The sequence below is a fragment of the Saimiri boliviensis genome, chromosome 4, assembly GCF_048565385.1.
Source record: "Saimiri boliviensis isolate mSaiBol1 chromosome 4, mSaiBol1.pri, whole genome shotgun sequence".
NCBI lineage: Eukaryota > Metazoa > Chordata > Mammalia > Primates > Cebidae > Saimiri > Saimiri boliviensis.
The window spans coordinates 142,160,103-142,174,081 of record NC_133452.1 but is presented as its reverse complement, the minus strand read 5'-3'; the positions used below and the strand labels follow the sequence as shown (position 1 = coordinate 142,174,081).

Genomic DNA, 13,979 nt, shown 5'->3' with positions numbered 1-13,979 from the left:
CAACGTTCTCTTACAGTGTGGAAGAGCGAGGTGAGGAACAGGTGGAGGAGAAAGGAGGAGGATTGGGGTTAGTCCCAAACTAAAACCTCAAGCATGAACCCCAGTAAGGAGGACTCACCTTACTGCTTTGATTTTCAGAAATCATGAGGTCCAATGGATTTTGTTTAGCAAATACCGAAACAATAGTAATTGACCACAGTATACCAAACGGAAGAGACCAGCACCTGGGCGTGGACCCGACAGAGCACTTGTAAGTATTCTGGTTTCAGTATCGTTTCATAGACTGTCCTAAGCCATTTGCCTTGCAGGATGGGGCTCACTGTTTTTATGGAAGGCAGTGGCTACTCAGAGCCACCCAGCAGTCCCTGTGTGCATTTGGACACTGATTTTAAGTTTGCCTTTCCTAGAGTCTGGTGAGATCTTGATTAGTGAATCTGTGGAGGATGGAGTTGCCAGCTACGAGGGGCATTTAGGAGACATTTTGGGGTTGGGGACCTGGCTTTTGTGGGGCCCTGAAGGGTGTGATGTTGTCTCCAGAGCCAGGAAGTCCACATACCTCACACACAGCGGTCCTGATTCCCTGGGACGGGGACATGTTTGCCTCACGGCTGGCCGGCTATGGGGTGGAGCCTGGCCTGCAGCCCTGTGCTGAAGGTGTAGGCTGTGCCTGATTACTGAGGCTGGACAGCCAAAGCCAGCACTGTCTTCTCCGCTCTTTCTGTCTCTGATTTGACTGTAACACACGCTCTAGAGAGCCCAACACTTGGGGCACTGTGAGGCACAGCAGCCTCAGCCTTGGCTCTCCTCTAGGCATCTTCTTGGTGAATTACGGGGGCACCAGGGTCCCCAGACAGCTTGGCCTCTTTTTCCTGACACAGCCAGCTCCAGGCTGCTTCTCAGCTGTATGAGCTCAAAAAGTTACTTAACCTCTCCTGGCTTCTCTTATCTTCACGGGGCCATTCTGCTGGGTTGTGTTGAAGGCCACAGAGGATGAGTGTAAAACATCCCGCTTGAGACCCCCCCAGAGGCAGCTCTGGCTGCAGAGTCTCCCTGCGGGCCCAGAAATGGCATAGGCTGGGGATGGCTCAGGTCCTGCCCCACCCATTTGCTAACCCTCCACAGCAGCAGATTGAAACTAGAACTAGGCCGGCCACGTGTGGGGAGCCCCACATCCGGGCCTGTGGGCTGCGGGGTGTAAACCCAGCCTGAGCCTGGGCTCCAGCCGGTGGCCTGGGTCTCCTCTGCTGACACCTGCTCTGTGACTGAGCATGGAGGGGTGGTCCCTGAGGCTTGTGGGACTGGCACCTGCTAACAGACCCCACATTCTCAGTTCTAAGTATGTCTCTTGGGTAGACGGTTCGAGAATCTTTCCCAGTGGAGGGGTCATGAGCTGCTGGTGGCAGGAGCTGTGCTGGCCTTGCCCTGACCCCACTGTACATAACTCATTCCCTCATTTCCTGTGGGTCCCCATGCTCGCTGGCTGGCACCGTGTAAGTATGAGGCTGGAGTTAACCATGAATGAAAGAAAGAGGCCCTTTGGCTTGGCAGGGGTAGTGACTGGCTAGGGACTATGGGGGGGGGCGAAGGCAGATGGGGACCCTTCCTCCTCACCATCTGTGCAGGCCCTGAGTCTGCAGTGTGTCCAGGGCACCCTTTTCTATCTCCTGGAGGCCCTCGGCGCCCTGGAATGAGGCCAGATTTAGGAGACAGGTTCAACTGTGCGCAGCCTGGAGCTGGGGAGAAACACATGGAGAGGGAAGAAAGCCGGGAGGAGGCGTGGCTCTTGCGCTGCCCGGGCTGTGTGTGGACAGGAATGGCAGGTCTTGAATAGGCGGCCACCTGCGCCGGGACACCTGGCTCACAGGGAGAGAGGGTCGGGAAAGTCTTGCCAGGAAAGCCTAACAGAGAAAGGCCTGCCTTGGGGCTCAGGGGAGCGTTTGGAGAGAGTTCTGGTTCAAGCTCCTGGGCCTCTCTCTGGCCGCTCCGTCTCGGGCAGTGTGGTGGATTTGATGGTGCAGCTGCAGTGTGTCTCAGGGACGATCTGTTTCTACACTGCATCTGCTGTCAGGGGGATTGGGGTGGAGGGCGACCAACGGCACAGAGAGACGCCATTTGCAGAGCTGGAGGCCTCACCTCCCCACACAGCTGCCCTCGCCGGCACCCGAGGCTGACCGTCCTCGCTGGCACCTGAGCCTGACTGTCTGGCCTGAGCCTGTGAGCCCAGTGCTGCCAGGCCCATGATAGGGCCCCACAGCAGAGTCTTAGCAGGCTGCTCCCCATCTGGCCCCAGGGGGTAGTGGGCACCATTGCCCTGCACTCAGGGAATGAATGTATCTGATCGAGATGGGGGTGGCGGGACTTCTGGGCCTCTGCAGGTGACAGTCTCAGCTGGCGAAGGGATTGCCCAACTTCTGGGAGGTCATCCAGGGCCAAGGCACTGGGCAGTTCTGTGGGGACCTCTGGGGGCTTCAGTCTCGTGACTCATTTTCCCCAAGCATCCCAGTCCCCCTCTGTCCTCATGTCCCTAGTATCGTCTTGTGATCAGGGCAGGGCGGACAGGCAGATGGTAGGACAGTTTGGGCAGGCGCTGTGGACCTATCCGTCACCTGACTTGAGCCTTTCAGCACGTCCAAGGTTCCCGCTCGGGTTTCCGTTCAGCCCTGGTTTGGGGAAGAGATTTCATTCTCTGGGATGAAGTGGGAGAGCTGCTCTGTCCCCCTGAGCTCCCACAGCTCTCCCACCCGCAGCTAGGGCTCTCTGTGCCACGGCCTCCGCTCCAGCCTCGCAGTGCCAGGACCGTGAGCACAGGGAAACCGAGGCAGGGGCTGACTCCCCCCCCAACCCCTACTCCAGGCCTGGCCATGGAGGCAGAGGGGAGGCCCGCCTCTGCAGCCTCAGCCTCTCCTATCCAAATGCCTTAAAGCTGTCTTCCCCCTTGAGGTCAGCGGAATTTGCACAATGTATGAATACAGGGGACGTGTGCTGGCCCTGCCTTCTTCTGTGTCCACCCATGGGCCCGAGACTGTGCAGTCTTCCTGGTCACAGCAAAGCTTTCCAGATATGGCTGAGTTCCTGCAGCTGTCCATGGGCCAGGACCACCTGCAGGCACTGAGAGGCAGCCCTGAGGTGGCTCCCAGGAGGGCGTGCGGCCTCCCTGGTTTGGGTTGAGGCAAATGGCAATAGCACACGCAGCACTGCTCCATCCCCTTTCCTGGGGAGAATGTTCTTGTGCTTTTCTCTTTGTTATGCCCTTTTTAAGACATGGAGCCTTTTTCACTAGCTTAGGAGACCGTGCCGGGGCTGGAGAGGGAGGAGAAGCAGTTCCAGTGCGTGGGGAGTCAGTATAGGGGGCTTTTACGTCCCCTTATGTTTGGGGTTTATATTCTTCCCTTAGTTGTCCACACCCCATATAAGCCCCCCACATTTGGATGCTTCTCATCTTCCAGAGCCTGAGTGAAACACACGCCCACATGCAGGCTTCCCCGCTGGAAGATCCCCATGTGACCTCCATGGGCCTCGCCAGCTCCTCTCCAGCCTCCTCTTCCCTCGGCAGCCTCCTGTGCGGACATGTGCCATCTCCGCTGTGGTCAGGCTGTGAGCCCATGACCATTCTCTCCATGCTGTCCCCAGGGCTCAGCACGAGGCAGGCGCCTCTTCTCTTGAGGACAGATCCTGCCTGCCTTGTCCACCGCTGATCCCAGAGCCTGCCGGGCACGGAACAAGAGGTGAAAATCTGCACTCCATGAATGAAGGCATGAATGGAGGCCTCGCTAAGAAGTGTCTAAGCAAATACAGACGGCAGTCTCCAAGGCAGTGGAAAGCACAGGATCTGGTGGTCTCAGAATAGGAGCCAGCTCACCAGTTAATTTGTAGCCATGGTTTTTTGCACACTTCCTAATGGGCATTGAAAGCCGTGCTCACAGGCCCAGCAGATGATTGATGGTGATCCCAGCAGTGAGCCAGCCCTCACCTCTGTTTTCTCTAATTTCAGATTTGAGAACGGCAGTGAGTTTCCTTCAGAGCTGGAGGACGGGGATGACCCGGCAGCTTACGTCACCAACCTGTCGTATTACCACCTGGTCCCCTTCGAGACAGACATTTTGGACTGAGCCTCTCCATCGGGCCTCCCCCGCCTCAGCCCTTCACTGCCAGTTCTGGTGCTGTCCACTGTACTGGCCGCCATGGCCACCACTGCTGCCCCAGCCCTGGACCTCCCAGAGGACCCAGGCCCCACTGACGCTAGGAGACCGGGGTATCCTGCAAGTGGAGCAGCGGGGGCTCCTAGTGGTCCAGGCTGACCGCGGAATCTCCAGCAATCTGAGCCCACGGTGCAGAGGCCACAAGGCCTTTGTTCTGAGGGTCTTCGCTCCCCGCTTGGTGCTGGCCGGGCTGCGCTTCAGGGCTGGGACAGCTCCTGTGAGCTCGCTCTCACTGTGACTGCGTCCTAGGAGCTGCATCCAAAGTGGCCCAGTCCCCCCGGCCACCCTGGCTCCCCACTGTTCCCTCCCACGGCAAACACATAAAACATCTTGAGGGAGATTTTGACAAGTCACCCGTTCCAGATGCCACAGGCAGGGGATGTTTAGTAATCCAGGATTTCTCTGAGAACTGGGAGGTATGGCTTTTTGTTGTTGTTGCTTTTGACCTTTTATCTGGAAACTGGGTTTGGGTCAACCCAAGAGTGTTTGCAGAAGGCCCAGCATGGTGGGGTATTGGCTGCAGGGCGGGGAAGGCATTTTGACCAGACGCCCTTGTGAGCTTGAACTGAGCGAGCCTTGGTGGTTCTTCCCAGAAGAAAGGAATTGCTTCCCGGCCTGCCAGGTCTCCCGGCCTTCAGCACGGGTCCCGGTGCTGCAGCCACAACACCCTGGTGCGCTCATTGACAGAGTTGCCATCGTGAACCTGAAAGGACGGGAATGGAGGGAAGCCGGGCTCCTTGCCCACGGGAGAGGATCCCTGTGCTTCCAGCGTCTCTGCTCGCAGTGTCTACTAACGACCGACATTTGCTCATGTAAATAATAGTAAATTATTGAGAATTCTAATTCTTTTACACAATCTGTTTTTAATCTATTTTAATTAAATAAAATCTGTGCTCTACTTTGGTCTGTCCAAGATGTTTGTGTATAAAGTATGAAGGCGTGGTTCTTTTTGTCCCCTGCCTTGGGGTGGGGTGGAAACCAAATACCCCGACTCCTCGGGCCCGGCCCCTCCCACTCTTCCAGTCACATGCTGTGAGTTAGAAAGTGTGTTATGTTCTTACCCTAGGGGAATGATCTGTGCACATTGGAAAACGAACACACAGCTTGTTTTATTTTGGAAGAAGAAGGGGGTTGACTTAGGGTTTTTTCTTTTCTTCCATATTTCTTTTTGGCAGCCACAGGAAATCTCTTTGATGACCCAGCTGCAAAGCACATGGGCTTTCCTTGGGTTTTTCATTTCCCTCTGCCTTCCAGCTGCGTCGTTTAAAGCATCCTGATTTCAAATAGACTCGTAGGCAGCAGACTCGGGTTGACCAGTTGCTTTTTACTTGACGCGTCAAATTCGGTTCTGTGTAAGGGTAGGGTGGGGCTTCCTGCTTCGTAGCTAAGGTTAGAATTGATGAACACGTTCATTTTCTGCCCATCTGACTTTCAAGGATTGATTCGCCGATTAGTGTCATTCTCTGTCTGAGAGGCGCTTCTCCCCAGCCATACAGTCACTGCAATGCAGCTTCCTCAGCCATCCCCTTGCTCAGGCTGTGATGCTCTGCCAAGACCTGAATTTGGCTCCCCAGCCCCATCCCCTGGCTCAGCCTTCACTGAAGAAGTTTTACTCTTCCCAATCCTTGTACGGTGAGGTCTTGAAAGTAGGGGTAAGATGTCTGGCCGTCTGCTGTCCTATTAAACACATCAGAGCATTCTCTGGTTTCCATTATTTTTTCTGGAAAAACCTAAGTCTTCTAAGTCCAATTTTCATATTCCCACACTTGAAAGAACGCGAAGTACAAACAAGTGTTTCTTTAGTGCAATGATATGTGCTTACTAGCACTCAGTAGCCCTGTGGGGAGCAGTATGGAGTGGTGGGGACTGTGGCGAACAGGGGTGCTCAGGCCCCGCAGCCAGGGAGCAGCTACCACTGCTCAGTTGAGCTGGTGGTTTTCCCTGGAAGCATGGGCCCGGTATGGCCAGACCTCCTAGTTTTTCCAGGAAAGCTAGAAATCTGACTCTTCTTTGTGAAATATCAAAATTTCAAAGTGTTGGCAAAAAAAAAAAAAAAAAAAAAAAAAATAGATTCGAAACTTGACCAAGTGAAAGAATTGTGAATTTTCAGCCTCTAAACTGTCATTTCAGAAAGTCGATACCCAGAGCAGTTCAGGTTGATGTGTGAGTTTTCACTCTTGCCCGCACCATCCTCCGGGGACTGGCTTTTCTCCTCATTTGGCTTTCATGCTCTTTGTGCTGCTCTGGCAACCGAGAGACCCTTGGCAGCCGTGGCTTGGACACTGCCCTCAGTCACTGACGATTGCGTGAAGGCTGCTGTCATAAACTCCGTTTACTACCTTAGGCTCCTGTGAAGCGGTGGGCAAGTGAAACAAATCCCTGTTGCCAAATTAAATCATTTAAGTCACCCAAGTTTCCTGTTGGAAAAGTGCTTTTGGCATGCACGGTTTATGGGCCGTGGAATCATCTCTTCTTTGTCCGTTTTGCAATAAATGCTCATTTTCATGTATGAGGCCTGCTTAAAGCGACAAATACACAATGTAAACATCACCTAGGCTCGCCACATGATGATTCCTGCAGAATTGATGCTCTTTAGCACTTCCGTCCTTATGGGGAGGCACACGAGCACAAGCTACCCAGTAACGGAGTCGCCTGTGGGCTCATTTATGAGCATACCATTCTCCTGGGTCTAACATTTATTAATAGAAGCACACGTGGGGGTGTTGGCAGCCAAACTGCCCTGAGCAATGTGTCCTAACCTTCACCGGTTTCTCCTGCTGGGGATAGAACACATTCTTGGCTTTCATTTAAGAAGCATTCTGTGAAATTATAAGTTATAAATGATAAAATTATAATTTTCTTTTTATTGCAACTAAAATTGCAATAAAATTGTCCTCTGTGCCTTCTGCAGACCAGTGTTCTCTTCCAGACCCAAGGTCTTAAGATGCAGATTGTATTATTGTTCAGGATGGCAAGGCCAACAGATAAAGAGGTGACTGCCATTGAAAAGATAGTTTGTTATACAGGCAGATCCCACGTCGAGGGGGCACATATGCCCTGGGGAACCATGTGAGGAAGGACCAGGATAGGTCAAGAGGCAGAAGAATCAAGGGAAGACGTAGCAGGAACTTTACTGTGGTTACTGTGGGGAGGAGATAGGGAGGCAGACTAAGCAGGCTTAAAGATTGGCCAGTTTGATAATTTCAGCAGCCTCCTGGAAATAGGGACTGTTCCCAGTTGTCTGGTGCCTGGTCTTGGGGTGATTAGGGCAGGTGGATGGTGACCCAGAGTATGGAAGCCAGTAAGGGAGGTGGTTGGGTGTGGGCTCTGTATGGATTGGTTTGCATGTGTCAAGCAAATTAGCAGATGAGTCCTTTATCATCTCTAGGAACTGGGTCATTCCTGGAGGGGCAGTCCAGGGTCAGCATGGCCCCATGATGTCAAAGCATCAATTACAGAAACCAGAAACCATGGTGATGACACACACCAATCCCTGTGGGTCCCTGGTTGATGGAGGCATTTGATTTTATCTTTTGTGGGAACACAGAGAAAACCAAACGTGGTATGCTTGTATGCTTCATGCAAAAGAGCTTCCAACATGAACAGAGCTCCATGTAGATGTAAATGTTGCTTTTAAAAATTTGAATGGGTGATATATTCCTGTGGTCCAAAAATTTAAAAGCTTTGGAAGGTTTTGTAGAAAGTATCACTCTGCTTCCTGTCCTTATTCTACCTCCCAAAATTGATTAGTTTCTGGTGTATCCTGCCAATATTTCTTCATGCAAATGCCAAACAAATGTAAGCATATACTTTTTAGACAATAGCTGAAAGAATTCCTCTGGAGTCTGTATAATTTAGCATTTATGGTCAATAACAACGTTGCTTGAAGCTATGTCTATATCTTTGTCTGTCTATCTATCTGAAGCACTTTGGAAATAGATGATCTACTCAAACTTGGTAAGTTTTGCTTCTAAAGGGCTTGGCTGATGTGCAGCACATCATATCTTAAATAAGTGTAGTTTTATTAGAATTCTGGGCAAAGCGTTACACGTTCTGTTATTTGCTGCTGTCTGTTTTGGGGGTGGGGGTGAGAATAGGGGTGGTGGGGAAGTGCCCAAGGATGGTGGATTTGCCACAGGCCAAGGGGATGCTCTTGGTCTTACAGATAGTAACCTTGAGAGCACATTTCTCTCCTGTGCGCACACTCATATTAAACAGTCTTGAGGCAGATGTCTTAACAACAAAGTAGCTGCCCATTTATATATTTACAATAGAAATAACTGACCCCCAAATCAGAATACTTAGAAATTATGTCCTGCCGGAGTATTTACTCCCCACAAGTAGGAAAAGTCAAATAATGATCTAAAGCTGGCTCTGCCAATATAGGAAATGTAATGGAGGGAATTAATTAGATTAATGCCTCTGAAAATATTATTGGACCAAGACTTTGGAGTTTTCACAGAGGGCATTTTCACACCAAAAAAAGAAAATCAATAAATAAGCAATTTGAAAAAGTGACTGTACCATGCTTCCCCCCGACCCCCACCCTGTGGACAAGTGAAAACTCGACATAAGCAATGAGTTTATTGGAAATCTCTGAGCTGAATGAAGCGACAACCAGAATGAATTCACCCATGGAGTCTAAGCCTTACTCTCTCTCATGTCAGAGTGGCCTTGCCCATAGGCGACTGTGACTGGAATGTTCAGATGTGGGTTAGGAGGGAGGACCCTCCTCCTAGTCTTAAAGAGTCCCACCTCACCACGGAAACATTTCTCCAGGAGGAGTGTGATGGTAGAGGACGGGGCACTCATGTTCCCATGCTCTAACGGTGCCCTCTTAGATGGAACTACTATGGCTGACTGCTGGATTAGACACTCTGAGTTGGTTGGGTTGGTCTAGATTTCCTCTCCACCAGATGGTGCTTGATGGGCAATGAACAAGTTTGCTTCTGCAGCGCTGCTGCGGCTGACTGCCCTTCCTCTAACACATTCTTCCTTAGATGCTGCGGTACATATAGACAGGTCTTACAGCCAAGATTCAAGATCCATTCTTTCCATTCAAAAAGAATTGACACCTATCATTTATTCTAATCAATTAAGTGTCAGTTTTGGAACATAATGTACAAATAGCAATATTTTATTGTGATTGTATTTTTTTAATGACAGGGTCTCACTCTGTCACCTAGGCTGGAGTGCAGTGACGTGATCATGGCTCACTGCAGCCTCGACCTCCTAGACCCAAATGATCCTCCTACCTCAGCCTCTCAAGTAGCTGGGACTACAGGTGTGTGCCACAATACATGGTTATTTCTTTTAAATTTTCATAAAGACAGGGTCTTGCTATGGTGTCCATGCTGGTATTAAACCCTTCCCCTCAAGCAGTCCTCCTGCCTCAGCCTCTCAAAATGCTGGGGCTGAGAAAAGAGAAGAGATCTGGAGGTGGAGATTTTGGAGGATCGTAATGAAAGAGGAACTATGTAAAGCTATGAGACTGGACTTGATCACCATGAGAGCAAGAATAAATGGAAAAGAGTTCTGAAGACTGAGCCCTGGAGCTCCCTAACATTAAGAGATGCCAGGGAAGCAGAGTGAGGCACATGCGAGCTTGTGTTACACAGCAAATGCTAACTGATACAAGGGCTAATTTCCTTCATGTGCAAAGAACTCCTACTCCTCTCTCTTATTCAAAGAACCCCTGTGAATCAATAAGTAAAATAATAATAAAAGGAGAGTGAAATGGGCCAGAGAATATGAAAAAAGTGAGAAGAATTTGGGGTCCTGGAAGCCGAATGAAGAGTGTTTCAAGGAACAGCCAAGGATCAGTGTATCAGAGAGAGTTACTATACATATGATGAGGATGGGAAAAGGATCGGGATTTCAATACAGTGGAAGTCACTGTTGACCTTCACAAGAGCAATTTTAGTGGAATGATGAGGGCAGCAAAGACATGATTGGAATAAAAAGGCATATAGTAAAAATTCTCCTTCTCCCTCCTGTCAATCATCTGCTCATCTCTTAGAACCCCTACCCCGACCCAGGGAACCACTTTTATTAATTTCTTATTTATACATCAAGAGTTTTTATGTAAATATAAGTATACATGAAAATATATATTCTCACTCTTTACTTTTTTTATACAAAGTTAGCATTCTATGTAGACTTCTGGATACCTTGCTGTTTTTCCTAAGCTATCCTGAGGGTTTTTACCTATCTGTTCTTAAAGAGCTTCCTCATTCTTGGTTGGCTTCTGTACAGTGGTTCATTGTGGATGTACCCTGACCACTTCCCTGTTATTAGACAAATGGGCTGTTACCAGTGTTTTATTGATGATTATAAAAACAATTCTTCAGTGAATGACCTTTTCACAATACACATGTGGATGTATTTATAGGGCAGTTCTTCCAAAGTGGCTTTCTGGGTCCAAGGTTAGATTAATCCATAATTTGGTCAATGTTGCAAATTTCCACAGGAGTCATGCCAGTTTGTGTTCCCGTCAGCAACGTGTGTGAAGACAGTTAAGCTTCGATTGATGGAAAGTGAGATTATTTCCGATATTTTGCCATTGCAAAATAATAAGCAAAGGATACACCTGAATATGCAAAATTTCTTATCCATGAGAATATATTTGCAGAATAGAGATCCTGATTGATTTGCAGGGGTTCTTTCCATTACCACCTGAAGGAAATTAGCCCTTGTATCAGTTAGCTTTTGCTGTATGAGACAAGCTCCAAAGTGGGTGGCTAAACGGCTGTTTATTCAGCTCCTGGTTCTTTGGGCCTGCAATATGGGTTGGGATTAGCTGGGTGCTTCTGCTCTTTGGGACTGGGCTGGGCTGATCTTGGCTGGCTTGCTGAGGAACAGCTAGGGTGAGAGCACTCAGCTGGGTGCTTTTTTCTTTCTGCTCCATGTGATCAATCAGCCTCCTCCGTCAGTGGCCTAGGCTTTTTCACAAGGCAACTCATGGTTCAGGAGTCGTCAGAGCACAAATGCTCTCATGCAAGTGCTTTTCAAGCCTCTGCACCACATTCCTACTATCCCATTGGCATAAGCGAGTCAAGTCCAGTGTCCATGTGGCAAGACACGACCCAAGGCTGTGGATACAGGGAAGCATGAACAAATTAAGGTCGTTACTGCGATCAATCCATGGCGGTCCACAAAGGCCTAATCTTTTTTTTTTTTTTGAGATGGAGTTTCGCTCTTGTTACCCAGGCTGGAGCGCAATGGTGCGATCTCGGCTCACCGCAACCTCCGCCTCCTGGGTTCAGGCAATTCTCTTGTCTCAGCCTCCTGAGTAGCTGGGATTACAGGCATGTGCCACCATGCCCAGCTAATTTTTTGTGTTTTTAGTAGAGACGGGGTTTCACCATGTTGACCAGGATGGTCTCGATCTCTTGACCTCGTGATCCACCCGCTTTGGCCTCCCAAAGTGCTGGGATTACAGGCATGAGCCACCGTGCCCGTCAAAGGCCTAATCTTAATTCTCTGTCCTCTAGTACCTTTATTGATAAAGCAAGGGACTGTGCTAGAAGTGGCAATGATCCTTGAAGCAACCGATCACAACAGTTGCCATTCTGGAGTATGAACTTCCTTACAGTGAAGCTCTTGCCTTCTGTAGAGAGACCACTCATGATGGTGACAGAGCCGTGAGCACCGGGTGCAGGACTATGTGGGATGTAGAATGGGGCTCACTTTTGTGGCTTTAAAAGCAGATTTTTATTTTCCAAAGCAGTCGGTTTTCCTTTACTCAAAGGGAGCTTAATGACCAGGTATCTCTCTGGCATTCCATACAACCCAGCAGGACAGGTGTGATCTCTGCTGATTTCAGCTGCTAACGTGTTTCAGTGGAAACAGACCACATCCAAGCCAGAGCTTTCAGAATCATGCTGGGACAGTCAGATGACTGAAGTGAAATGTTGACTCACTGAAAATAGTCTTCTTGACCCTTGTTCCCATCTAATTTATATTTTTCATTTCATAAATGGAGTTGAGTTGACTGAGTCAGCCCAGGAGCCTGCTATTTTGGGGAGAAAAGTCTATAATAAAATCCATGAAATTAGTCCTCTGAGAGTGTGGGTGGAGAGGTGACACTGGCTGTGCAACCCCTGAGGCATGAGTGTTTCTGTGACGTGGTGTTGTCACCCACGTGCAGGCCTGGGAAACCAACGAGAGCCCTTGACAGAGGGCAGGAAGAGGAGAAGAAGAGAAGTGACTTTTACTGAGCACCTACTGTATCCCAAGTACTGTACAAGGCACTGTGTATACAGAGACGCATAACATGCCCTCTCGGTCCTGAATAGACATCTGCTAGCATGTAAGAAATCCCACAAAAACAGTATCAAGAAGGAAGAGGAGAAGGTGGTGCAGATAGGGAAGGAGGAAAAAGAGAAGAAACAAATGGAATTACAGCAAAAGAGGGCAGTGAGAAGGTACGTCAAAGACCAACTACCTGGAGGGGCATTGGAAAGAGGCCCTGACTGTTTCAGCCTCTGGTTGGCCTCCAGATAGCTCAGTTCACGGAGAGTTTGAGCTTCAAATCCATCCTGGTTGCAGGGGTGGACAGGATCCACAGCCTGTTTATTCCTGAGAATGCGCTGGACTCCCAGCCGGAAACTTCTTTCACTGTCTTCCTTCCACTGGAATTTGGTGTGGTTAAAAGTATTTGGACTTTAAGTCCAAGAGACATGGGTTTAAATCCTCCATCCTGCCTGCATTCACTCACTGGTCTCATGAGTAGGTGTAGGGCGGCTATTCTGCATAGGATCTGGGGTTATAGACAAGGCAGATGAGGGTCCTGACCCTGCGGGGGTTTACATTCTAGCTGGAATAACACACAGTGCAGTGGTTAGTTACAGCAGGGACTGTGGCCAGGTAAATGCATGTACCATGGAGAGACCCGACGTGGCTGGGGATCTGCAGAGGTTTTCATGAGTGAGTGACTTAACTGAGTGCTGAAATGTAGAAGGAGGATAAGTGAGGGGATGGGACGTAGAGGAGGGCAGCCAGAGTGAAACGGCATGTGCAAAGGACCTGAGGCAAGAAGGAAGCGTGGTCTCACTTCAGTTTATGACCTGCTTCCCTGCATTCCTCAAGAAGAGTGAGTTAGGCAGGGCACAGTGGCTCAGTCCTGCAATCCCAGTATTTTGAGATGCCAGGGCTAGGGGATGGCTTGAGGCCAGCAGTTTGAGACCAACCTGGGCAACGTAGTGGGACCCCCATCTCTATAAAACATTTTAAAAAGTATCCAGGCACAGTGATATGCATGTATAGTCCTAGCTACTCAGGAGGCTGGAGGATCAAGCCTGGGAGGTCAAGGATGCCAAAGAGCTATGATTGCACCACTGGCACTCTAGTCTGGGTGACAGTGTGAGACCCTGTCTTAAAAAAAAAAAAAAAAAAAAAGAGTGCATTGACAAGAACAGTGAGTGTGAAATGCCTCATTCGGTGGCTCATAGTAGGTCTTCTCTTTTGTCCAAGGACTTTGAACGTCCACCTCCTCCTTATTAAAGGCCTCTGGAACTTTGCTTTTCTTAAAAAGAGTGGAATTTAGATGACTTTGCAGCAATTGGGATCCAGGAAGGCAGAAGCCCCACATGGCCCAGGATTGGCCTGTGAATGATGAAGAGGTGAAATTGTGTTATTGAGCGAATGAGTAGGTGGTAGATGGCTGCTGCCTCAACCAGTTCTTGGTGGGATTGGCCAGGAGAATGTGTGTTTTCCACTGTTACCTACCTTTGTCAAAAATTTACTGGTTTCTTCTTCACACTGCCTGAACAAGCCAAA

General features: G+C 49.4%; 1 protein-coding gene across 1 annotated transcript in view; it reads left to right on the top strand.

Moving 5' to 3' along the window:
• PXDC1 (PX domain containing 1) overlaps positions 1-5,112 on the top strand; it is a 29,572-nt gene extending 24,460 nt beyond the window's left edge. The window contains exons 4-5 of the mRNA XM_039462687.2: positions 139-250; positions 3,992-5,112. Coding sequence (XP_039318621.1) covers positions 139-250; positions 3,992-4,109 — 230 coding nt within the window. The 3' untranslated portion in view covers positions 4,110-5,112. The remainder of the gene's footprint in view (positions 1-138; positions 251-3,991) is intronic.
• Positions 5,113-13,979: the final 8,867 nt, after the last annotated feature.